This window comes from Podarcis pityusensis, assembly GCF_964106645.2.
Source record: "Podarcis pityusensis genome assembly, chromosome: 8".
Taxonomy (NCBI): domain Eukaryota; kingdom Metazoa; phylum Chordata; class Lepidosauria; order Squamata; family Lacertidae; genus Podarcis; species Podarcis pityusensis.
In genome coordinates this window covers 38,771,270-38,797,947 of record NC_138033.1, presented here as the reverse complement: position 1 = coordinate 38,797,947, position 26,678 = coordinate 38,771,270, and the positions used below count along the sequence as shown (strand labels likewise).

Genomic DNA, 26,678 nt, shown 5'->3' with positions numbered 1-26,678 from the left:
CTAACAACTCCCAGCACGTTTAACAAATTACAGTTCCCAGAATTCCTTGGGTGAGGCCATGACTGTTTAAAGTGGTATCATAGTGCTTTAAATGCATGCGGTGAATGTGGCCAAACTCAAGATAAATGAAATCTTTTTATTGCTAATATCAGCTGGTGTTATTCCTTCTTTTCTGTACTGCATTTGCAAATAAGCAAACAAACGTTGTTTTTCAAATGCCTGACATGTCAGTATTTGGATTTGTGGGGGAGAAATAGGCTGTCAAAAAGGCCACCTACCTAGAGTCATCTAGTCCAACTCCCTGCAATGCAGAAATCTCAACTAGATCATATATGACAGATGACCATCCAACTTGTGCTTAGAAACCTCCAAGGAAGGAAAGCCCACCACTTCTGGTCAGAGTCTGTTCCCACCCCCATTGTATCCTCACAAAAGCCCTATGAGGTAGGTTAGGTGAAAGACTTATTATTTATAAATCTGGGGAGGGATGCAAGAAGTTCAAGCCTCATGATAAATGGTTGAGGAAGTTGGGGTGTTCAGCCAGGAGAAGATTGGGAGGTGATGTGATAGACATCTTCAAATATCTGAAGGGCTGCCACATGAAAGATGGAGCAAGCTTGTTTTCTGCTGCTCCAGAGGGTAGAGCCCAAATGGATGGATTCAAATTATGAGAAAGGATATTCCATGGTTGGTTGGAAGCAATATCCTTCTGGATAACAGTTGCTGGAAACCACAGCAGGGGAGTGTCTGGTCGGCCACTGTGACAATAGGATGCTGGACTAGATGAGCCATTGGCCTGATTGCTATAGAATCATAGAACTGTAAAGTTGGAAGGGACCCTGAGGATCACCTTGTCCAACCCCCTGCAAGGCAGGAATATGCAGCTGTCCCACATGGGCTGCAACCTTGGTGTTACCAGCACCATGTTCAAACCAATTGAGCTACCCAGCCAGCAGGATTGTCTAATGTTCTTATGCCTTTGGTTCCTCTGGATGAAGGGTGGGTGTGTGTGTGTGTGTGTGTGTGTGTGTCCCTTTGCCCTCCCCCAATAACATATTTGAGGGGGCTCCCTCCCAAGTTGATGGGCATTGCCATTCAAAAAGTGTGGGTGCACCACATCATGTGATCATTTTACAGTGGTACCTCTGGATGTGAACGGGATCTGTTCCGGAGCCCCGTTCGCATCCTGAAGCAAATGCAACCCGCATCTGCGCGTGCCGCAATTCGCCGCTTCTGCACATGCGCGTGACGTCATTTTGAGCATCTGTGCATGCGCAAGTGGCAAAACCCAGAAGTAACGTGCTCCATTACTTCCAGGTCGCCGCAGAGCGCAACCCGAAAACGCTCAACCTGAAGCTACTTCAACCAGAGGTATGACTGTATTCAAGTTGGCACCCCTGTGTGCGTGTGAACTAGCATCCTTCACAAAGATAAGGCGTGCCCCCATTGCCCCGCCCACTTCGGCCTCTTGCCCCACCCACACCCGGCAAGTGGCCCCCAAATAGTTTCCCAGGAGGGAATGTGGCCCTCCGACTCAACAAGCCTCCCCATCCCTGATCTATAAGCTCCGCACAGCCCTCCCCACTTCGGCTGCACAATTGCAGCGCCGAGAACTGGGAGGGAGGGGAGGGAGAGAGGCTCTTTGGCGGCAGTAGCAGCAGCCGCATCTCGAAGCGGCTCCTCGGCCCGTTCTCTCGCTCGCTCGCTCGGCCCGCTCTCCTCCTCCTCGCCGAGCTTCCTCTCGGCCGGGCGGGCGCATGCGCGGGCAGCGCGGCCGACGTCAGCCAGCCCAGCCTCGCCTGCGCAAGGGAAGGCAGCCTCGGCGCGGCTCAGCCCTGGCGCACTCGCCCGCCCTCCCCGCTCCCTCCCTCCTCCTCGCCTGGCTGCTGCTGCCGCTGCTGCTGCCGCGAGCTCGCGTCGCCCCTTTCTGCATTTCTTGCCATTAGGATCGGCTGAGCGATGCGATCGCTCGCAGCCATCGCCGCCGCCGCCCATTAGAGACCCCCAGGTTCGGGGGAGGGAGGAGAGGAAGACTCGCCAGGAGGAAGGAAGCGCCTCGCCCCGAGAGCCGTCCAGGCAGCAGCCCAGCGACGAAGGCAGGCATCCCGCCGGCGACACAGCCGCCCAGAGGGGAAAGGGCTCGGCTCTCGCTCCGACGCCAGCAGCAGCCCCAGCGCGCTCGCCACCCGCCCGCCCGCTGCCGCGTCCCCCAAGAGGCCGCCCAGCTCCAGACCAGGCAAGGGGGCGCCCAGAGCCCATCGCGCCCTGCTCCTTCTCCCATCGCAAGAGATCTCCCTCGTCTCCTTCCAGCGCACCACCACCCCCCCAGCAGCGCCTGCCAGCCCCCGGAAGGCTCGGCTCTCATTTGGATGCATTGATTTGCTGGGGCTACGGAGACGCAGAGCCGGGAAGGAAGAAGGAGAAGAGCGAGGGGGCAGCCAGCCAGAAAGAGAGAGAGAGAATCTATATTATAGTCCCCCTGGTGCTTCGTTTTAATTTATTTTTGACATCTAAGCAAAGATCTACATCCCCACCCCTCCTCTTCCTATCTTGCTTTTCTGCTGCGTTGGTGGTTGTGTTTTAATTTTTGTTTCCCCTCCCGTTTTTCCTCCTTGGAGTGTCTGATAAAAAAGGGGGGTTGGGGGGACCGAGAGAAGTGTCCGCCAGCCCGGGAGAACACATTTCCCGGCCACCATGGGATGTACACTGAGCGCCGAAGAAAGAGCCGCCTTGGAGAGGAGCAAGGCGATCGAGAAGAACCTCAAGGAGGACGGCATCAGCGCGGCCAAAGATGTGAAGCTGCTCTTGCTAGGTAAGCGGGCTCGAGCCCAGCTGCGCCCCCTCCCTCCCTCCCTCCCTCCACACCCAGGTAGGATTCTGACACAGCCAGACCCCCCACCCCACCGCCAGGTCCACCACTCCCGTCTGTCAGCCCCTATGCCGGCCACCTTCCTATTTAGATTGGCAATACAGCTCTGCTTGCCACATTTGTTGGGCAGAGCCATCGCTTTCCCCCCTCCCTCGAAACAAACAAACACACACACACTTATTTGCCATTCTCGCCCCACCTGCCTGCCTTGTCAACTCTAGAGCACAAATACGATCTTCTCCCTCCAGTTAAAAGGGCGGCGCGGGGGGGGGGGGGGCGGACACCCATTCCCTTCCACCAACTAGGTGTGATTTATTTTCCATCCTCCATCTTCTGCCCCACCTATTGTACAACTATGCTTCATCTCTCCCCTCCGCTATCTCCCTCCCTCTCCCCATCTCTTACACACACGTACACTGGCAGGCCCTTTCCTTTTAGGCATGATTTTGCTGAGCCTCATTGCATCATGTGCAAAAAAAAGTAAAATAAAAAATTCATTGTATTGCCCAAATGGAAACCTTCGATAGCCCACCCAACCCACCCAACAGGTATGATTCTGTGCCACCTCCCCATTCTTCTGCATTGAAAACTACCCTACCATTATCCCTTTTGCACGGAAACCTCAATTGCACAAACATGATCTCTCCTCTTCGCTCCCCCCCCCCCCGGCCGTGGCAACCATTAGTGCAGCTGCTCCTTCCTATGTAATCTCCTTGATCTCCTTATATTATCACCCTCGCCAGATCTTGCCTTTATCGGGGTTTTATTTTTGGCTTTTTGTCCTAACAGGGGCTGGGGAATCCGGGAAAAGCACCATCGTGAAGCAGATGAAGTAAGTCCCCCTTTGAGGATTTTACATCATCACAGCAGTCTTATTTAGTGTGTGTGTGTGTGTGTGTTGTGCCTATCCCAATGATTTTAGCATGTTGCCATTCAAAAGGGAGGGGGGAAGAGAAACCCAGGCACCACCCCCGATTTCTTGTTGTGGGAATTGGCAAGGCGGGGTGGGCTTGGGTGGGGGGAGAGAGAGACCAACGGGGAGGGAAAAGGCGAACAGGTCTTTTTGGTTGTATGAATGGGCGTCCGCCATGTTTGAAGTGGGAAGCTCTGCTTGGGGATTGCTCCTTGCTGGCTGCCTTGGAGGGGCCCTCTTGCGGGGAGGCCAACATCTGGAGCAGGGATTGAGGAGGCTGGGAAGGCGGATGGGCAAGAGGGGGGGGTGGGCATCCAGCCCCACCCCGCCCCACCCTCTCTCCTTTTTATGCTAACCAGGGAAGCTCCAGGTGTCCGCTGTTCTATAGCTTTGGTGCTGAAGTGTGGTTGCTCTGCTGCTCTCCCTCCTTCGCCACCCCAAAGAAAGGAGGAGGGAGCAGGGAGGGGCCGGTAGGGTCCTGGGAAGGATGTGCCTGGCCGAGATCGTCCAACCAGGCGCAGCCATTAAACATCACACTGTCAATGAAGCTTAATGTCGGGATCTTATCTCCTTCCCTGAGCTCCCTCCTGATCTCCTCCCTCATTTGATCTCCGGACATGGGCTGCTTAGGCAGGATCGCCTATCTCTGCTTCATTTCTCTCTTTCTATCGGGTGGTGGAAATCTGCTCATTAGGCAGATTTAAAGCAAGCCTCGCTGACGCTTATCAGCCTCTTCCCCCCTCCCTCCCTCCTTCTCCTTTCTAGATTTGAGCCTCTAAACACCCCCCCCCCCATTTAATTAATTATGGCAGAATTTGGCTTGCAACTGCAAATTAAGCTGGGATATGGGAGGAAATAAATCAGCAGCCAGCTAGCGAAGGATGCAGCTCCCTCTTCTCTCTTTTTACGCACGACACCCCAACCCTGCTTAATTTCGTCCCCAACACCTTAACGGGGCGCCGTAGGAGCTATTCCGGTCAACTTCCTTCTCTGCTCCGCAGCGGCCGATCCTGCTTAACGATCTATAATATTGATTTGAAAATCCCATGAGGTGTGTGCGAGGAAGAAAGGCTGTGTGTTGGGCAGCTGTCTGGGCACAGGTGTTGTGTGGCCCCATCGCGCACCCAGGCCGAGCGAGTGAGGGTGCCCGTGCAACAAACAAGTCGCTGCATCTAGTTGCACCTTGCTTCGGGAGGTGGACGAATGGTGTTCCTTTGGGAAGGAGGACATCGGTTGGGGAGTGGGGAGTATGGACGATGGGATAGAGTGTTCCCATTTTAGAGAACGAAAAGAAGCCAAGAAGTGGTCGTGGGGAAGGAATCCCAGCATTGCATTGCAATGCAATGCTTTGGGTTCCCAGCTGCCGTTTGCAAGGCGTTTGCCTTGCAAGAAAATGAGAGCGAGGTTTGCTGTTGCTGACTGCAAGAGCCTTCCCCGCCCTTTAGGCGGCTTGCGTGTTGCTAAGCGAGAGAGAGGGAGAAATGCACACTCGTTTGCAAAGCTGCGCGCTTCCTCGCTCTCTCACTCTCCTTCTCTCATACACACACACCCCTACAGCGACCACTGTGTGTTCCCCCACCCCTTGGCTCTGTTATCCCCTCGCTTGTGCCTGGGGTGGCAGGTAAAGGTTTCAGGCTGTGCAAGTGGTGGACAGCGCCCAGAAGAGACTCGAATAGGCTCTTGGGAGATCGGCAAGACTCGGCTTGTCTCGGCTATTGTCGGGCGCAGCGCTTGTCTTGTCTTCGGAAGCGTTCGGTTGAAGAAAAAAAAATGCGTCGGCAAGGTTCGGCCCAGTTCGGATACTGGATTACCATGATTTGAACACATGTATAATTTGCATTTAACTGTGATTCTTCTGACTGGAATTGCAGTCCGGTCCTCCTCCTGACTAGAAATCTTTGCTCCAGAAGACCCTGGCCTAGACTAGAGGATAAAGCTGCTTCTCACAGTATATATTCTGAGCTGCCCTTAGTGCTGGGGAAGGAATTTAAAACCCTGACAATTTGAACGTTGCCATTATGAACAGTTTTTACAATGCCTTTCCTTCCTTATGCATGCAACTGGGAGGAAGCCCCGTTGAATTAAGGGCATCTTACATCTGTGCAATGGATTGTGCTCCACAACACAAATAATTCATAGTTCAAATATATTATTTTATATCCGTTTATCCTCACAACATCCCTGTGAGGTGGATCATTTTTATCTTCATTTTGCGGACAGAAGTCTGAGAGATGCCTAGTGGGTGAGCTCATGTCTGGTCAGGGACTTTTGTGTCTGTGGTAGAATCCAAATCAGAACCCAACCTTCTCATGGGATTAATGAGGGTGGGTAGATGTCTTTGAACTTCCAGTGTTTTAGGTAAACAGCCAGACATCAGCAGTGGCTGTGCGAATAAGGAATTGCTAAGCATGAGCGGAGGCCATCAGCTCCAGCCATCATGGCCAATGGTCTGGGATTATGGGAGTTGCAGTCCAGCAATACATGGAGAGCCACATGTATTGTAAGGTTTGTGTGGTGGGAAACAGGTGAGTTGGATGCAGCAGTTAAAGGCAGCTGAACTGTGGAATCAATGGGACAAATTATTCACGACTTAAGTCAGCCTCCCAGATGCTTGAGCTCTCCAGTGGTTTGAATCATAGAATCATAGGGTTTGGAAGAGACCACGAGGGTCCTCTAGTCCCCCACCCCACCTCCCTGCAATGCAGGAATCCTTTGCCCAACATTGGGCTCAAACCCACAACCCTGAGATTAAGAGTCTCATGCTCTGAGCTATCCTAGTTTGGGGACTTTGTGGGTTGTACTAAAATAAAATTTAAAGTAAAAGTTGGCACTTTGCATAGTTGTAGTGATGACCACCGACATGGGTGACTTTAAAGGAGGATTAGACAAATTCATGGAGGAGAAGGTTCTCAGTGGAGGCAGAACACACAATGGTTGTGTTCTTCCTCCACTGTTGGAGGTGGTATACTTCTGAATACCAGATGCTGGGAATCACTGCTTCTGGCCACTTTGAGAACAGAGTGCTGGACTAGATGGGCCTTTTGCCTGATCCACCAGGCTTTTATGTTCTAAAAAAAGAAAAGGAAGAAATCTGGGATTATCATGCATTTATTTATTGGTATTTGATCTTCTCACATTCCACCCCAGCCTTCAAAAACCAGGTGCCCTCCAGATGCAGCTCTCAGCAGCCCTGCTGGCTGGGTCGGATAATAATTGCAGTCTAATAATAATAATACTGTAATAATAATAATTTATTATTTGTACCCGCCCCTCTGGCTGGACCTCCCCAGCCACTCTAGGTGGCTTCCAACAAAGATCAAAAATACATTAAATGTCACACATTAAAAACTTCCTTCAGATGTCTTCTAAATGTCAGGTAGTTGTTTATCTCTTTGACATCTGATTAGTCCAAACATCTGGCGGGCACAAGTTTGGGGATGGCTGACTTTAATCATTAAGGAACTTCTTCCACTGATTTCAGTGGAACTAATTTAGCCTGCCTGCCAAGTGTGCGGTCTGCTACTGAGCTACAGACCTTCCTTTTTTTATTTCTATACACCCACTTTCCTTAAAACAAAAAGAAGGGGGAGGCACTGCATAGTCTGTATGTCATTGCCATTGTTATTATGAGGTATAAAAAAGCAACTTTTATTATTATTAAGATCTTTATATTGCCTTTCATTTATGGAAGAGTTCACACCATAATAAGGCACAACAGAATGCAGTACAAATGGATAATTGGTAAAATACTGCAGGAACCAAGACCATGTCCTGAGCTGTACAAGGCAGCTTCCTAAATTTATTCCTGTTGGAAGATTTGGAGTCTTGCTTGTTTTTGTCATTTGTTATTTTGGGCCCCCACCTGGTCCCACGGATCTGTTGATTATTTGGAGTTGATGTCTTAGAGGAAGGGAAGGCATTTGCACTTATTATCCTTTCAGGAATTCTAGAGAACCAGCATTCTTTAAATGTGCCTTAATATATGGAATGGCCTATCACTTAATTCGAACAGTAGGAGTGGAGAGGGGATAGGAAACATTTCAGCTGAATTCCAGGGAGATGGTTTATCTCTCGCACACACACTCAAACTCAAACACACACATATATTGCTGGTAGAAATGCACAGATTGCATCTAATAGACATAATTTGTTATATAAGGCAAGATCAGCTTAAAAGGAATTGGTTGCAGAACAAGAATGGATTAACCAATTTGACAGTGTCACCTTCCATGTGGTTAGGTATCTTTCTGTAGGATTCTTGCTGCCAAGATGGGGAATAGATAGTTGGAAGTTCTCGTTCTAGAATTTTGTCTGTGATACCTACTTTCTGCAAAAAGTAGACAAAGCAGTTAACCTGCATCACTTCACTGTGCAAGTCTGGAAGAGGAGGTTCACGTTGCCCCTCCATGCCACATTCATTGCCTCTATGTTAGAAACTAACTTCTAACTTCATTTTCTCCCTGACACGGGTTGCTGGTTTTGTTTTGTTTTTAAATGGAGGAGTGTTCAATTACATAAGCCCCACCTGCTAGCTAAAGTGGTACTGGCCACAAACTGGCAACATCATCTGTTGTGTGGCCTAGTTCACACCTTGTGGGGTTGTAGCCAACTAAGTTTGACTTTGATAGAACCACAGAATTTAAGAAACATGGCTAACTTCAGTGCATTAATTTTTGGATCTTTGTTTCTTTTCAGTATACCTCAATATGTGTGTATCTAGATCTAGATCAGCCTTCCCTAATCTGGTGCCCTCAAGATGTTTTGAACTCCAACTCTTAGTAGTTCCAGACAGCCAGTTTAAGGATGATGGGTGCTGTAGTCTAGAACGCCTTCCTGGTTAGGGAAGGTTCATCAAGACCAGGGTTTCCCAAACTCGGGTCTCTAGCTGTTTTTGGACTACAACTCCCATCATCCCTAGCTAGCAGGAGCAGTGGTCAGGGATGATGGGAATTGTAGTCCAAAAACAGCTGGAGACCCAAGTTTGGGAAACCCTGGTCTAGATAAATTCTGCAGCTCCTGACCATATACATTTATATCTCACCTTTCATCCAAGCCCCTCCAGATGTTGAGGGACTCCAACTCAGTCCCAGCCAGCAGGGTCAGGGATGATGGGGGTTGCAGCCCAGCAACATCTTGAAGGACAGACATTAGCTCATTCTGGTCTACCACCCCCATTTCATCCTCCCAGTTGGCCATTGAGAGTTGGTCACTCCTCTAACCAGTCCACCACACCAACTCTTAAATAAGTGGATGGTCAAACAGGGGATATGTTTCGCAGTCTTTAGTGACTCGTTTTGGCTTCTGCCTTTCTCAGTAGCACACAGTTGGGATTTCTCTGTACGCTTGCACACTCCCTTATATTTTCTCAATGGATTTCATATATCCAGTCAAACAGACTGCTGCAAGCAGTAGCAGCGGCAGCTGAGGCTCTGAGGTGGTGTAGCACTGCTACAAATAATACAGCTAGTCTCCTCATTAGTCTGCGCTGTGTTTGCATCAGAAAGTGCATTCCTCACAGGCCATTCGCAGAAGCTGAAAATAGGTCTTGGGTGTTATCTGCAAGATTACAAAGGCATGTAAAGTTATTCTGCATGCATGTTTCCACCATCAGGAGTTGTTTGTGGCATTGCTTGGAGAGGCTGCAGGTCTCTAAGAGAGCACTACAAGAGCAAAATACTGCTAAAATCAGAGCAGGAGGGAACATAGAATGATAGGCCCTATCTGCACTGTATATTTAAAGCAGTATCATACCACTTTAAACAGTCATGGTTTACTGCTCCTCTCAAAATAATCCTGGGAAGTTTAATATGTCTAGGGTGCTGAGAGTTGTTAAAAGGTAAAGGGACCCCTGACCATTAGGTCCAGTCGTGACTGACTCTGGGGTTGCGGCGCTCATCTCGCTTTACTGGCTGAGGGAGCCGGCATACAGCTTCCGGGTCATGTGGCCAGCGTGACTAAGCCGCTTCTGGCAAACCAGAGCAGTGCACGTAGGAGACCCCTATTCCCCTCACAGAGCTACAAGCCTCAGAGTGGTGTAGCAGTCAATTGCTTTTCTCAGGGAACCCTGGGAAATGTAGCACTGTGAGGGAAATAGGGGTCTCCTACCAGAGTGCCAACTTGAATAAAATGATGTGGGGCCCCAGGTAAGCCACACCCTGCATAGTTGATAATATGACACGTTGCACACACAATGTGCCCATCAACTGGGGACAGGGCTGGCCCCCTCAAATGTTTTATGTGGGGGCAAAGCCCCCTTGGCCCCTAGGAGTTGGCTCCTATGGTCTCCTAAAAACACTCAGTACCCTTAACAGACTGCAGTCCCCATGGTTCTTTGCAGGAAGTTATGGGTGGCGCTGTGGGTTAAACCACAGAGCCTAGGGCTTGCCAATCAGAAGGTCGGCGGTTCGAATCCCTGTGACGGGGTGAGCTCCCATTGCTCGGTCCCTGCTCCTGCCAACCTAGCAGTTCAAAAGCACATCAAAGTGCAAGTAGATAAATAGGTACCACTCCAGCGGGAAGGTAAACGGCGTTTCCATGCGCTGCTCTGGTTCGCTGGCTCCCTCAGGCAATAAAGCAAGATGAGCGCTGCAACCCCAGAGTTGTTCGCGACTGGACCTAATGGTCAGGGGTCCCTTTACCTTTACCTTTATGGTTGTTTTAAATGGTGTGACTTTGCTTTAGAGCAGCATTTCCCAACCTTGGGCCGCCAGCTGTTTTTGGACTACAACTCCCATAATCCTCAGCTAGCAAGACCAGTGGTCAGGGATGATGGGAATTGTAGTTCGAAAACAGCTGGAGGCCCAAGGTTGGGAAACACTGCTTTAGAGATATAGGGCAGATGGGACCGTAGAGTTGGAAGGGACCTGTAAGCTCATCTAGTCAAACCCCTTGTTCATGCAGGGAACTCAGTACTGCAGTATCGCTGATAGGTGTCCATGTAGCAGCTGCTGAGAGACCTCTAACCAAGGTGAGCTGTCTGTTCCATCATGTTATTAGGGACTACAACTCCCATTAATCCTTGCTTGAACAGTCATTGGACAGGGATGATGGGAATTATAGTCCAAAACATATGGAGGGTATCAGATTGGTTAAAGGTTAGACAGACTAATGAACTAATTTGGGATATAAGGCACCTTTCTTTTTTCCATTCTCTATCACTTTTAAAGAAGGGACTCGTTTATTCATTTATTTTGCCATACATGGCAGCTAAACTGCTGGTTTAGCTGTTCTGCTGCATTTTGTACATTTATATATGCATTTAATTTATATCCCACCCCACTTCCCAAGGGGGCCCACACATGCCCCCTTGAGACAATTGATTGATTGATTGATTGATAATGAAAATTGACCTCAGGAGAAGGCAGAGCCAGGGGATTGTCTACTAAAACCTTATATAAGCCACTTAATCTTTAATGCCCTTTACTTTATGATGCTGCTGAAAACGAATTGTGGATCACATAGCTCTACATTCACACTGAGGTGAGCAAATAAACTGATGTAAATATACATATATATTTACATGCTTTGGGGGGCAAAACCCCTCTCAAGGCAGCTGGATAAAACCAGTAATAACCATTAAAACAACAGCCAGTTTTTTAAAAAAAGAGTTCAGTCACAATGGCTAAATGGTCGGGGACAATATGCACAGGAATGCAGGTTTCCGGGGACTATGAGTGAGAACTTTGAGAACAGGACGGTGGACAAGACAGACCTTTGGCCTGGTTCAGCAGGGCTGCTCTTATGCAATAGTAAAAGACAACATTAATTCCATCAGTCCAATAAGCACATCTCAAGAGGAAAATAGACGGGACTTCAGAGCCTTTCAAAAGACTGGTAACGCCAGGGCGTGCTAGACCCTGGATGGATGATAAGGCATTCCAGAGACAAAGGGTCACTGCAAAGAAAGCTCTCTCTCTCTCTCTCTCTTGCCAATTTTTTAAAAATGATTTTCATTTTTTTACAAATTGGTCGCTAATTAAAACAAATTGAAACAAATTTAACATAGGAAAGCCTTTCTCTAATGCTCTAGCAATCCCCCCCCCCCACTTGAACATTGCTTTTCAAAGCCTTGACAAGTGTCAACCGCTGCTCCCAGCCCAGTGTGATTGAGGGGAAATGAGGTGGTGTTGCGGGAGTGGAATGGAGCAGGGGTTTGCACAAATAAATGGCAAGCATAAGACTTTTCTCATCTCCTTCAATGTATTGATCAATTGCCTCCAATGGACATTGACAGTGCAAAGTGCATTCTTCCACTGTGCTGGAAAGCTGTTCCTAAAGGAAGTGTCTTGATATTGCGAATTGGGCTGTTGGAACGGAAAGAGTGTATGTGAGGGAGAAAAGCTGGGAGTTGTTGTTGATGATGATGATGATAAATAATCTGGTGGAAGGAAAAGAACTGCTTCTGTTGAATATGCTGTCTAAGGCCATCTGAGGAAGGAACTTGTTTCTAGGCCCTCGTTCACGCCATACATCATACTGCTTTAAACAGTCAGGGCTGCCCTAAAGAATTCTGGGAACAGCAGTCTGTAAAAGGTGCTGAGAGTTGTTAGGAGACTTCTAGTCCCCTTCCATAGCTACAATAGTTTCAGAATCAACCCTTCTTCTTGGGGAACTTTGGGATTTGTAGCTCTGTGAGAGGAATAGGGGTCTCTGGTCAAGAGCCTGCTACGATTCCCAGAATTCTTTGGAGGGAAGCCACAACTGTTTAAAATGGGGTTTCCCAAACTTGGGTTCCCAGCTGTTTTTGGACTACTCTTCCCATCATCCCTGACCTCTGCTCCTGCTAACTAGGGATGATGGGAGTTGTAGTCCAAAACAGCTGGAAACCCAAGTTTGGGAAACCCTGGTTTAAAATGTGCTTTAATGTATGGTGTGAAAGTGGCCTATGTGTCTTGGGAGGGGGATGCAAGGAACTGTAGCTCTTCTCAATATGTGGACAGCAGAGGCTGCAAGTGCTCGGTCATGAGGGCAGATCAATCCACTTAAGAATACTATACCATGGAATCACTGACTGTTTAGGAATACTATGCTACAGACCCATACCTCTCCAAAACAGAGGAATTGCATTACTCAGTGCTTTTTTTTTCTAAAAAAATGTTTGGGGTACTCTCCTTTTGACTCAAGAAAATCACCATTTTATAGTTCAAATTGGGGGAAATAAATACAGTAAATGGAGAAAAGTACAAAGGTTCACAAAATGTTTAGGGGTATGCGTACCCTTGTGTAGCCCCAGAAAAAAAGCACTGGCATTACCCGAAAACATGGCAGAAGAGACTCTAAAATGTTTCTTTTTAAAAGTAGCGAGGGGGAGTTGATGGGTAGTTACCTCTGTTCTTAAATCTCATATTGGAATGTCCAGCTTCATAGTGTGGAAGGATTTGTAATGCTTTTTACCATTGCTATTGGAAGGATATATTGTATTGTAGATTGATTAATTAATTTTAATTCATTTGAAATGTAAGCAGTCCTTGGAAGATTTTGTTTTGAAAGGCAACAACTCAAATAAATAAAGAGGGGATAAATAGGGGAGTTAATATGCTGGAAAAATGGGCATTTTAATGGTCCAGGTATATCTTGAGTTTGCGGCAAAGACCCCACTCTCCATCCAAGGTCATCATCCTGATGCTGCAACGCAGCATGAGATGCAACTAGAAATGGAGGAGAATTTTAATTCAGTTTGCAACTGTAGGCAAACTTATCTGAGATGCGAGTTCTTTCTAAATATGTATTCATGGCTTGGGGAGGTCTTGTGTGCCTTAGGAAGACCTGGAGTGCAATTGTGTTTATTTTTTGCTTGCCACACTTGCAACTTCATACACCATGGCTAGCCAGCTTTACAGCATTTTCCTCTGAATGCTGCAGTCCTATACACATGTCCCTGGGGTTAAGTCCCTTTATGTTCAGTTGGGGCTGCTTCTGAATAGACATTAATAGTTGGCAAACTATTATGCAATCATAAAGCTGCATGTTCTTCTTCTGTTGTGCTGAAACCACCAAATGAGACATATTTGGCTGGTGCATCGTTGATACCAGTTAGGTGCTAGGCAAAGACTGCCCTGTCCTCTCATTCTTCTAACAATATCTTAAGTCAGTGTGTTTTCTTTTAACAAGTTGCTTTCAGCTGCACTATTAATCTGCTGCTTCTGTTTTTGTAGTTTTTAATGGAGGTATTTGATTATGTATTTTATTGCATAATAAAATATATTTGTTAGCAGTGCTGAGGCTTCTTTAAGTGGAAAGGCAGCGTATACTGTTAAATATATAATATATTCCTTAGAACTGTTTGAAACTGTTTTAAGAAATTTGGATTGCAAAAAAGAACTGCATGCACTCGGAAGCAAGTTTTCCACACATTTTGGAAGTTTTTTGTGTGTGTTTTTAGTTTGTGGGCAACATGTATAAGTATAAACAACACATAAATCCAAAAACTGAGGTCATGAGGTATGGCTGAATTTCTGCACAAAAGGCTTGGGCTCAATCTTGTCTGAAAATCATTCTTGGGCACTCTCACATGGAAGCGCTTTCCCTGTCCATAGAGGTGGAAAGAATAATGGATGTTGCTTTTGTTGTTTTACTGAGAAGGCAGTGGCACTCTGTACATGTGTAATGGGACACTTTCCTCAATATATGCTATATAAGTCTTATTGTGATGAAAACAGCAAAGTTAAAAATGGCAGACCTAACAGGTTCCAGTCGCCACCACATAAAATTCTGGGTCTTCTGAAGCTTAGTGTAACTGACTTAGTGTGTGAATTGGCTGATTGGTGGGGTTTGCAATGCCTGGTACATGGGATTAGCTGATCCACAGGTCCCAAAAACCCTATTTTGGGTCAGCCACACCCTTATCTGCCCCACACCTGATGCCCAATATGACACCAGGTGTGGGGCAAGTGGTTATGGTGTGGCTGAAATGGCCTGTGGTCCAGACAGGCTCCTTCTCTTATAGATAATACCCTGCACACCACTTTGATGTACACCCCGTGAAGAGGCCTGTAAATTTGTTTGATAAATAAAAAAAGGTAAAGGACCCCTGACAGTTAAGTCCAGTCGCGAATGACTCTGGGGTTGCGGCACTCATCTCGCTTTACTGGCCGAGGGAGCTGACGTTTGTCTGCAGACAGTTTTTCCAGGTCATGTGGCCAGCATGACTAAGCCGCTTCTGGTGAAACCAGAGCAGTGCACGGAAACACCATTTACCTTCCCGCCGGAGTGGTACCTACTTACTGTATCTGCTTGCACTTTGATGTGCTTTTGATCTGCTAGGTTGGCAGGAGCTGGGACCAAGCAATGGGCGCTTACCCTGTCACTGGGATTCGAACTGCCGACCTTCTGATCGGCAAGCCCCAGGCTCAGTGGTTTAGACCACAGCGCCACCTTGAGCTAGGTAGGTCAATGGTCATACTTTGTGTAACACAGCTTCCTATGATCCCATGTAATTGGCAGAGGACAGGTTGCAAAACTTACCCCTCTGTTAAGATATATGAATCCACCCTGATAAATATGTTGAGCAATGTTTGTGCATCAGGATCTGTGCAAAACTTCTGGGCAGAGGAAGCTGCAGCAGTAGAAGGTGATCGTTCCAAAAAGTCATCTTGCATTTTATTGCTGCCATGTTCTGATTGATTACTAGACCTGACTTGAGAAATCCTTCTTCTCTAATGAGAATCTTTTGACTTAACAAAGCAGAAGTCTTCTGGGTGCATATCCTTGTTTCTCCGTAATTTAGCTAGGGGGTGAATTTATAGCCTCCTGTTTTACAGCTCAGCAGAAAAACCCAAAGTGCTGTATCAACTTGGTGATTTTCAAGGTGGTTGCTGCATGGCCAGTTTTTAAATGGGAATCCTGATTCTGCTAAGTGTCTGCATTTATAATGTATTTGGATTGAAATGGGAAGTCAAGTTGATGATCCTTGAAAATGTCTTCTGCCTGGGGAATGCACGTTTCAGAAAGGAGGGCATGTCACCCGTTGCCTTCATTTTAAACCAGAGGGTGGTGGACTTTCCGCCTTGGGGTACCATTTCCACTGTAGTTCACCTGCTGTGGGGGAACCTCTTTGGCTGAATTCACAAAGCAGTTTATTTTATTTCTTTTTAAAAAAAAACAACATAATTTTTATAAACAGGCCAATCCAATCACATTATTTCCAAATCATATTACTTCCAAATTATACAGCCAGATTTTTAAATTTTTGGGGGGTACCCTTACATCAAGCTCCGACGAGAATCAAAACATCACTTCTGTTACTGCTTTTATCAAACGATTCTATCCAGCTCTGTCCAGATAGTCTCTTTATTACTTCTTCATCTTCTTGTTGTTATCATGTATTCCTTTCTTTGCAATCTCTGATAATCTTTGCAAGCAAAATTATTTCACCAAAATTCCCTTGGCTGCTAATTTTAAATGATGATATCTGAGCTTTTACACAATGTAACATCCGCTTCTGGAAATTTAGCAGAATATAGCATATGTGTGGTCTGGAAAATCACAGGAGTCAAGTGACAGAATTTGGGACAGTCTACAGTGGTACCTCAGGTTAAGTACTTAATTCGTTTCGGAGGTCCGTTCTTAACCTGAAACTGTTCTTAACCTGAAGCACCACTTTAACTAATGGGGCCTCCTGCTGCTGCCGCGCTGCCAGAGCACGATTTCTGTTCTCATCCTGAAGCAAAGTTCTTAACCTGAAGCACTATTTCTGGGTTAGCAGAGTCTGTAACCTGTAGCATATGTAACCCAAGGTACCACTGTACTGGCATATGGTTCTTTCCTGCTATTTACCTGGGGAAATCATGGGGAAACCAAAGCACACATGTGTGGATAGGGTGACGCAGGAGCGATGTTGTCCAGTGGTGCTCATATCATGCCACAGGCCCGTGTGAATGAAATTCAGCATAACATGTTGGTATAGTATTCAAACAGCCACAGTTCCATACCAAAACAGGTACTGCAGTGTGAAAGGAACATTAGAAAGTGGGACACAAACACTAGCCTTATAATCAGGAAAATGAACACAATCTTTCCCAGGTCTGAATGCATGGCATAGTGAAAACCTTGCTTTTGAGAGTTGTGAACAGCAAGTGTTGAAGAGGCAGCAAATCAGAATTACGGAGCATTTAATGAGGCTAAGGAGAGGCCAAGGGGGGACATTTGCCTGGATGTGAAGAGCGATAAGGGGAAACCCACACCTTCCTTCACTTCCTCTGTAGGTGAGGACAGCAGAGTTACTCGTGTGTGCGCTTGGTTACCTTGCAGGCGAGAGAAAGAGAACAGCACAAAGTGTTTCCTTAGTTACCCCGGAGGCACGTCAGCCGCTCATTGATATTTATCAGATAGAGTTTATTAGATGCAAGAACAAATGGCTTGTTGTACAGGGATTAGCTGGAAGATCCAGACATCCATTTATTCCTTACCCAAGCAGCCATGGACATATTGTTTATTGTTTGGGGGGCAGGAGTGGGTTTTGATCCACTGAAAAGGGAGGCGATTGGCCAGGTTTTCACGAAGGATAGGAGAGTTGCCGTGCTGAATCGGTCCATCTGGCATGGCACCCAGTTCCACTGCAACCGGGAACCAGAAACTTTCAGGAAATTTGCAAGCAGGGTGTGTTGGTTGTAGAAGCCCTCTTCTGCACCACCTCATTTCTAGTGAAGAAAGGAATTCAGTCTCTCAGAAGGGTCGCCATTAGCGCATCATCGCATGCAGTTGCTAGAGCTCTACCTGCAGCTCAGTGGCAGGGCATCCAGTTTGTGAGTGGAAGGTCCCAAATTCAATCTCAAGCATCCCCAGGTAGGCCTGGGAGAAAACCCTGCTGGAAGTCCCAGAGAGCAGCTGTCAGTCAATACATGGACCAGTGAGGTCTTGCTCTGTATGTAGCTCTCTCTGCACCTGTGTAATTCCCCCCGTCTTTAAAAGGCAAATAACTTATGCTATCTGCCACAATGCATTCCATAGGTCATGCCTTTTGAAAACAAACATTGTTTATATTAAATTGACTGTGCATCCATTTCTGGGGAGGATACCCAATGTTTGTGCTTTGAAATAGTGGGTATCCCCTGCCATTGTATGTTTTCTTTATGCCATTTATGATTTTACAAATCTCAGAAATTTATTTTCATGATTCCAGTGGTACCTTGGTTCATCCGTTCCGGAAGTCAGTTCCAAAACCAAAGCGTTCCAAAACCAAGGTGCGCTTTCCCATAGAAAGTAATGCAAAATGGATTAATCCGTTCCAGACTTTTAAGAACAACCCCTAAAACAGCAATGAATTTTACTATCTAACGAGACCATTGATCCATAAAATGAAAGCAATAATCAGTGTACAATACTATAAAATAAATAAGACAGCATTGTGGATGATAAAAATTAAAATTAAGTTTTTTTTCCTTATCTGCACTGATGAAAGTCATTGTTTGGATGGGGGGCTTTTATCCATTTCCACAGTCACACAATCAATCAATCAGTAGCTGAACTGGGTTCCACACAGTCACAAAAACAAATTAACCGAAAAAGCCTCAAAAACAAAAATGCGAAATAAATAGCAAAACCAAAAGCACCAAACTTAATCTATTCTGGAAGTCCATTTGACTTCTGAAATGTTCGAAAACCAAGGCGCAGCTTCTGATTGGTGCAGGCACCCTGGAAACAATAGCCAACAACCGCATCGGATGTTCGGCTTCCAAAAAACGTTCGAAAATCGGAACACTTACTTCCAGGTTTTCGGCATTTGAGAACCAAGGCATTTGAGTACCAAGGCGTTTGAGAACCAGGGTACCACTGTACTCATTAGTTATTTTATTTCAGCTGTTTATATATGGCGTAATCACTGAAAGTTTCCAAATGGTGTTTATAAAAATGGCAAAAGGCATATAGAGGATAAAATGAATCATAAAAATGGCAAACATCCTTAAAAGGCCTGCTGGAATAAATAGGCTCCCTCCCTGTTGAACTACAGGCGCTTGATAAAACCCTGTCTGATCTCAGCTAGGAGGGAATTCCACAGAATCCTCCACCACATGGGCATTTTTTGTGGTCTGTTCCAAAATGGTGTTGCCATGATTGTGGAAATCACAGCAACATGTTCACATACTACATTAAAAAAAAAAAATTGAGCCCCTACCTGTGGTAATCAGTAGCAATCAGACAGGATAAAGCCAATGGCTTGCATGTGTGAATCTGGCCCCAGGAGTTACTATCACAGTTTCAGAAGACAGGAAGGAAAAGATATTAATCTGATAGGAAAGACCCACTGAATAATTAATGCCTGGTACCATGGCTGTCTTTCATTCAAGTACAAAAATACCCTCCTCCTCAGCCTCTTGGGTTTTATCAGATGCAGGAGCTGACAGCATTCTTTATTATGATGACTTGTCTGAAATGGATCAGGAACATTGTAACAGAGTCAAGATAGGAAAGGTGAATTCTTAAACGTTCGCCCTGAAAACAACTGTGGGTTGCATTTGGCTAAGTCATACTCAAAGCAGCCATTGAATAACTTAACACCATTGAGTTCAGTAGGTCTACTCTTGAGTATGGCTAAGCTGGATAAGTCCACTGTGGGCCCAGGAACTTGAAATGATTGTCCTTATTAAGGTTGGTAGTGGGATCTCTGAAGATCTGATGAGTGAGATCTCAAATGGACATCTCACCTGGACCATAACTAATTCAAAACTGTTCTCTCAAGCAAAATTTTGTTCAATGTTAATTATTTCCTTCTGAGTTTTGATTTTGTGTATTTTGCAATTCTTCAGCATTTTAGTACTCCTTTCTCAATAAACAGATTTTAGTGTGCGGTTTTGAATAATGTAATGTGCAAGCATTTTTTCCTGATATAATGGATTTCTGTATACTTTCGCTAATATAGTCATTTTTATGCAGACGTTCCCCTAATATATGCATTTATGCAAACATTCTTTGGTTGGAAAACTGTGTAGCAAATTTCAGGTAAGTGCAAATTTTAAAGCATGACTGTGTTTCTGTTTTTACACGGTTTTGAAAAGTGTGATAGATTTGCCTTGAAATGTGAACCAAATTGAATTTCTCTATCCTTAGTCTGTAGTAGAGTCACATTTTTCTGTAGAAGGTAACTAGTCCTCCACATTTTGTTGCAAGGGAGGTTTTTGTTACAAAGGGAGGAAAAAACCTTCCCAAGCATCAGTCTTCAAGCCTCATGGAGCAATCGCTGGTGTGGTTGAGTTGCTTGGTGGTTTTCTAAATGTAGAAGATGCTCAAGAAATCTTAATGTCTGCAGCTGGTGCTTGCTAGAAACATCTGAATGATGCATGGATGAACGGAGAAGGAAGGAAGGGAAAGGCCTGGGAGGAAAATCACTTATGGAGATATGGAAGAAAATTCAATTAAACAGAAGGCGCAGAAAAATCCAAGGCAGCAATGACTCCCTGCCCAAGGCTACCAGTGACTATGGAAAGAACAGAGAGCAGCCACAAGTCTAGTGAGGAAACAACAAGGGAAGAAAGGAAGGAAAGATGTTTCTGGAACAAGAAAGGCAGTGGAATTCAATGCACACAAATGATGGTGGGACTAACCACTGAGGCATGCAATAAAATGTTCCATCACCACAATCCCAAACAGGAGTGCTCCTTTTCAGGTTTTCAGCCAGTCAGCCATGCCTTCCTCCATGATACCATAAACTGCAGGGAACTGAAGCAGGACTTTACAAACACATACTAGGGATAGAGGAGAAATTCAATTTGGTTCTCATTTAAAAGTGAACCTACCTAATTTGGACATTCAAGAGGAGGAAAATATTCAAACTGAAACAGCCATCCTTTGACATTCACATTCCTCTGAAATTTGTGGTGCCGTGTAACCTTTGCAAAAATGCATATATTCATTTTAAAAACACACACCAAACCACACATACAAAATGCATTATATTACAGGAAATTGCTTTGCAAAAAATGGGGCAGATTAGGCAAAAATGCACACAAAAATGCATATATTAGGAGACATTCGCATCAATACCAAATGAATTTTCATAAGGACTTGTTAGAAGAAAATCTGCAGACTTATATGCAAATATGGGAAACTAAACTTAAGACTGGGGAAAAACTGAAACAGACAGATTTCCCCCCCTCTCCTTCTATATTTCATTTTCAGCTGACACTTAACATTCCATGGCAACTGTGTCTGCTCAGACCTCACTGGATTTGGGGGAGAGCATCCTATATAGTTCACCTCTAGCTCAGGGATGATGGCAACTCAAACAAGATAGTGAGGAGTGATGCTGATAGATAAAAAGCGACAAAGCAGGACAGTTATCGATATATATCTCAGTTAGATAATAAAGCACTGGTTCATTTAATTTTGTTTTAAATTGCCCATGCCACTTAGCAGTTCCGTATGATAGCTATGAGCAAGTGACTCCTTTGTGTGCTGAAGCAGACTTGGTGCCCAACTGTGGCTGGCACGGAGCTTCTCTATGTGATAGGACAATGTGACAAGTGCTGCCCTTCAGCAGAAAAGGAAGATCACGCTCTGTTTTATCTTTATTTTATTGGGTGGTTTGTTTTTCAGATGGAGAAGAATCAGCTCCTTCAGCGCTGGCAGATAAATGAAGGATGCGTTTCTGTGTTGATCTCCTCATAAAGAATGTTTTGATTGCCTTGTTGCCTCTTCTGAGTCCAATGAGTCTGATGAGCTCTTTAACATTTTACTGTTTTACTTTTAAAACGAGGAGAGTCAAAGGGTGACCTTTACTCCCTTTCCCACTCCTCTGTCTAAATTTGAGGACAAGAGAGAGTGTAATTTAGGAGGAGCGTATTTACCTAGTTTTCAGAGCCCATTCTTACGAACATAACGAGGGTCCTGCTGGATCAGGCCAGTGGCTCGCCTAGTCCAGCACCCTGTTCTCACAGTGGCCAACCAGACACCCATGGGAAGCTCACAAGCAAGGCCAGAGTACAACAGCACTCTTCCCAATGGTGATTTCCAGCTAATGGCATGGAGAGGCCTCCTGCCTCTGACCCTGGAGGTAGCATGTAGACATCCTGCCAAATAGCCATTCTCCATCCTCCATCAATTCATCTAATCCTTTTCTAAAGCCATCCCAAGTTGTTGGCCATCACAACCATGTGCTGTGTTAACTATTGTCTGTCCTGAATTGTTTCCAGCTTCAGCTTCAGTGGATGGTCCCACTGCAATCTAGTATTATGGCAAAAGCTCCCCATCCACTTTCTCCACACCATGAGCTGTATTTAAATTTGTAAGTCGCCTTGAGTCCTGTCAGGCAAAAAAGTGGGATATAAATAAACAAATAAAATCTATTTCGAGGTAATTCACTGATTTTACATCAGTTTGCCCCCCACTGATTTACATCAGTTTGGGAAAGCAGGAGATACTCCTCAAGAGGTCCAGAGGGTGGCAACACGAGAACGGGCCTTCTCTGCAGTGGCTCCCTGTCTGTGAAATGCTCCCTCCAGGGAAGTTCGCCTGGCACCTTCATTATATAGTGGTACCTCGGGTTACAGACGCTTCAGGTTACAGACTCCACTAACCCAGTAATAGTACCTCGGGTTAAGAACTTTGCTTCAGGATGAGAACAGAAATTGTGCAGCAGCCCCATTAGCTAAAGTGGTACCTCAGGTTAAGAACAGTTTCAGGTTAAGAACGGACGTCTGGAACGAATTAAGTTCTTAACCCGAGGTACCAGTGTGGTGCCAGTGTGGTGTAGTGGTTAAGAGTGGTAGTCTCGTAATCTGGGGAACTGGGTTCGCGTCTCCTCTCCTCCACATGCAGCTGCTGGGTGACCTTGGGCTAGTCACACTTCTTTGAAGTTTCTCAGCCCCACTCACCTCACAGAGTGTTGTGGGGGAGGAAGGGAAAGGAGAATGTTAGCCGCTTTGAGACTCCTTAAAGGGAGTGAAAGGCGGGATATCAAATCCAAACTCTTCTCTTCTTCTTCTACCACTGTACACCTTTAGGCACCAAGCAAAAACATTCCTTTTAACCAGGCATTTGGTTGATTTGATTGACATCCTATGCCCTTTTAAAATGTGGGGTTTGGGGGGCGTTACTGGGTGGTGGTTGTTTTTATTTTGATTATGTGTTTTGTGCTTTTATATTTTGATTTTATTCTGTGAACCGCCCTGAGACGGGTATAGGGCAGTATATAAATTCAATAAATGAATAAATACTGCACAATGCAGACATTGTGATGGTCTACAGTGTGGGTAGAAAATAGATCGGAATCTACTTCAGATCTTTTGCTGATTTGCAGTAAATAATCAAGGGTTTCTGGGTGGCAGTTGTTTCAACACCAGTCACAGCAAAATGACTTTTACCTAAATTAAGCTGCTGCAAGGGAGGAGTAGGTGTTTGTGTGAAAGGGCCATGAGCTCAGATTAGTTCTGGTACTGAAAACTAATTCCTACCCTAAGAAGGTACATACTCAGAGACTTCCTGCTCTTTAATTGTAACTGTGTGTCTTTTGCAACTGGCTCTGGTTGGTGGAGTCAGTGCAGGACTGTGGCCGATGAGACTTGTACTGTAGTCCAAGACACATGAAGAACACTAGGTTGACAAAGCCCTGCCCTACAAGGTCAGCAGACTCTCTGGGCCTGGGAGATCCTGACTTGTTTTGAAAGTGCCCCTGGGGGAACAGTAAACTGTTCTCTTTGATCTGTAGTCCTAGGAGGTCCTTTCTTTTGCAGAGTGGCTCATCCAAGCCCTGCAGTGCCAGAGAAATCATAAGATGTAAATGCAGCAATCTCTTTGAAGTTATTTTAATGTTGTCTTCTGGTTTGTGAGCCTGTGGCATGTACTGAGATCACATTGAAACCCTTGAGTTTTCCGCTTGCTGTCCCCGCCCCTCGCCCCCACCACACACTATGGAACAATATAAATTTCATAGCCAAAAAAAGGCAGGCTTGCCACAAGGACAGATTGTGTAAACCCACTAAAGCACACGATGAAGCAATGATGACGAGGACTTTAGTGGACAGGGAGCTTCCTGCAAGTCTGGATCTTCTAGTCAGTGGGCACCACTGAGAGCTTTCCTCCCATTGTGAATAGCAGGCAAGGACAAGATCCCAACTGGGACTGTAGCATGCATGGTTAAGGGATTAATATCTCCTTTCCCCAACCACAGTCTTGATCCAACTCGAGGCCCACACCCAGTTCTGTACTGGGTGTTTGTTTTAAAAAGGAATCAGCCACACAAGGCCATTGCATGGCAAACATCTGGTCTACTTTAGCCAAGATACACACTTTTAACACCCTGTTTTTCCTCCCAGCAAGGATTGCAAGGCTCTGGACCTCTGGCCCATCACCATTATACTTTGCTGGCGGTTCCCTTCCATCTGCTGTATTCATTTACTTTACAACTGGCTGCCTTCCCTTGATTTGAAAGCAGAGGGCTTGTTCTTTGGATGAAAGATATACTAGGACAAACACAATTGTCCTGCAATCTATTATTCTGCAAAATTTATCTCAGCAGCTGCAGTGCGTACGAAATGGCAGGCTGTGTGCTATCTGCTGCCTCAGAGCCAAACTAGAGTGATGTCGTGCTCACAGTTAGTGACTGTGTGAATGGTTTTTTAAAGTAAATAGCAGGAAGTGGGGGGGGGGTCCACATCAGGATCCTAGTCAGGGATATGAGCCGTTCACCCTGTTTTTATAAACCAAGTGTTAAAGGTGCCCAGCACAAAAAGCCAAGGACCTCTTTGCCTGTAATTTGGTAGACTTCATTAACTCTGGAGGGACTATTATGCCTTCAAATTTCACCCACTTCTGTCAAAAGAAAGGAGTTACAGCTGTTCTTTGATTTCTCAATAGTAAATGTAGGGGACAGGGAGAGATCCTTGCTTTTTTCTGAAGCAGACTCTACCTTGGACTCCAGGCTGTATTAGACAGCCTCGGAACTGAGTGCTCAGAACTGAGATGAGCTGCTTCCCAAAGCACCAAATTGGAGTTTGAACCACATCTGGTCTGTGCGTACCCCTAGTAATTGTATTTGTTGTTTTTCTTATTTCTCTGAATGTTAAAATAAAGTTTTGAGTTTTTAAAAGTGCCAGAAGGTATAAAACTGGATCATTTTAAGTTAAAAGTGTATCAAATGTGTATTATAGGGTAAAATGAGTATGAAATGTCTATTTTAGGGTAAAATTAATTTTAATAAAATGTATTTTAGGGCAAAATGTATTAGATGTTCTTGCAGTTTAAAAAATTCACAAATAGAGGTAGAAATAGAACAGTAGGGACTTACCATCAAACTCATCTATAATTGACCTTGGACTAGTCACTACCTCTCAGTGTCCCCTGTTTCACAGGGTTAGTATCAGGATAAAATGGAATTGGTGGTATATGTCCCATACATGCTGTCCTTATCTCATTGGAAGAAGGGTGTGATGCACAGAAGTGTCAGTAAATAAAAACACCGCCTTGCCATTTGGGCAGGAGGCAAATCAGCTGTGGGGAACCTTTGGCCCTTCAGAAGTTGCTGAACTATAATTCCCATCACCTCTGACCATTGATCATGTTTGCTGGGGACTGATGGGAGTTATTTACGCAGCACCTGGAGAGTCAAATGTTTCTCACACCAGGTCTAAACAGTTATCTCTTTTGGACTCTCCTATCAGATCTTTTTGCAATTTAGACATATCATTTTTTGGAAATAATAGAAATAGAAATAAATTATTATTATTATTATTATTATTATTATTATTATTATTATCATCATCATTAATAATAATAACAAATGGCTTAGAAAGGTATGGGATGTTTTCTGAAGTGAAACTTGTGGCTTATCAAAGGTAACCAACACTGTATCAACGAGTATAGGATGCTTTGATGCATGTCCTATATCACCGGAGTTCTCTGTATCTGGTATGGAATCTGAGCACTTAAATTTGATCTGATAAGCTTCATGCTATTGAGCTAGTGTACTGAAGTTGCCAAGAATCTGAGCAATGAATTGAGACTTCCCTGCTTTGAATCTCACTTCTGCCATGCACACACTGGGTGGCCATGTGGCCTTTCAGCCTTCTTCCAGCAATTTCATGCTAACCTACCTGGCATGGTTGCAACAAGGCCATGCTTGCCAAGTGCCTGCCAAAAGAGGTATGTGTGTTCTAAGTGTTGTAGTCTCTTTTTTATTTTGTTACATTTTATAAAGATTTGCATCCCGCCTGTCTAGAAAATATCCAAAAGCTTTCAGATGGGTTGAAAGTGCGCAGGCTATAATGAAACAGGAAAGACTCTCTCAAATAAGATCAATTAAAGCAGTCTAAAAACTAAGTCTAAAAGGCACCAAGGACATAAAAACTGAGTAAGAATAAAACCCTGTAAAAGCGGAAATCAGACTGTCTCCACTTCCCATTCAAAAGCAAGGAGTGAGTCCAAGGGCTCCCCCATTCAGAGCCTACCTTTAATCCTGGGCACAGGAAATGAAATCACTCTGCCTTGGGCACCTGCCTGTCATATCTCTAGTGGTGGGGGAGCCTAACAACAATAACTATGGAATAGTAATTTACCCCACCCAAACCAACAACTTCCCCTTCCCTCCAGAAGGTGGACTACAAATATTCTGGTTGGCAGTTACAAGTTGACAAAGGAGTTATCCCTTCTCACACTTGCATGAAGCTGCCATCTACTGAGTCAGACCGTCTAACTCAGAAGTTGCTCTTCAGGGTCTCGGGAAGAGTAAATGGTGAGCCTGAGTACTGAACATGGAGCCTTGTGCACTCAAAGGATACATCCTGCCACGGAGCTGCAGCCCTTCGCCATGAGCTCATAGGTATTGAAATCCCAGGGAGAGCTCTTAAGGATTCTGTGATGCAAGCTAAACAAGGGGCAATGGGGGTGGGTGTCACTGGAGAATACTCTGCATAAAAGAGTGGACTGCACCAGAGAGATGATAAATGCACATCGTTACCTTACAGCTGC

The 26,678-nt window shown here is 45.3% G+C and overlaps 1 protein-coding gene across 2 annotated transcripts in view; it reads left to right on the top strand.

The window, feature by feature from the left end:
* Window positions 1-1,934: 1,934 nt before the first annotated feature.
* The window catches only part of GNAO1 (G protein subunit alpha o1), a 175,074-nt gene continuing 150,330 nt past the window's right edge, over window positions 1,935-26,678 (top strand). The window contains exons 1-2 of one of the 2 annotated variants that reach the window (XM_081015875.1): window positions 1,935-2,812; window positions 3,659-3,701. In XM_081015875.1, the coding sequence (XP_080872001.1) occupies window positions 2,695-2,812; window positions 3,659-3,701 (161 nt within the window). In that variant the 5' untranslated portion in view covers window positions 1,935-2,694. The remainder of the gene's footprint in view (window positions 2,813-3,658; window positions 3,702-26,678) is intronic. The other variant, XM_081015876.1, reaches the window with a different exon arrangement.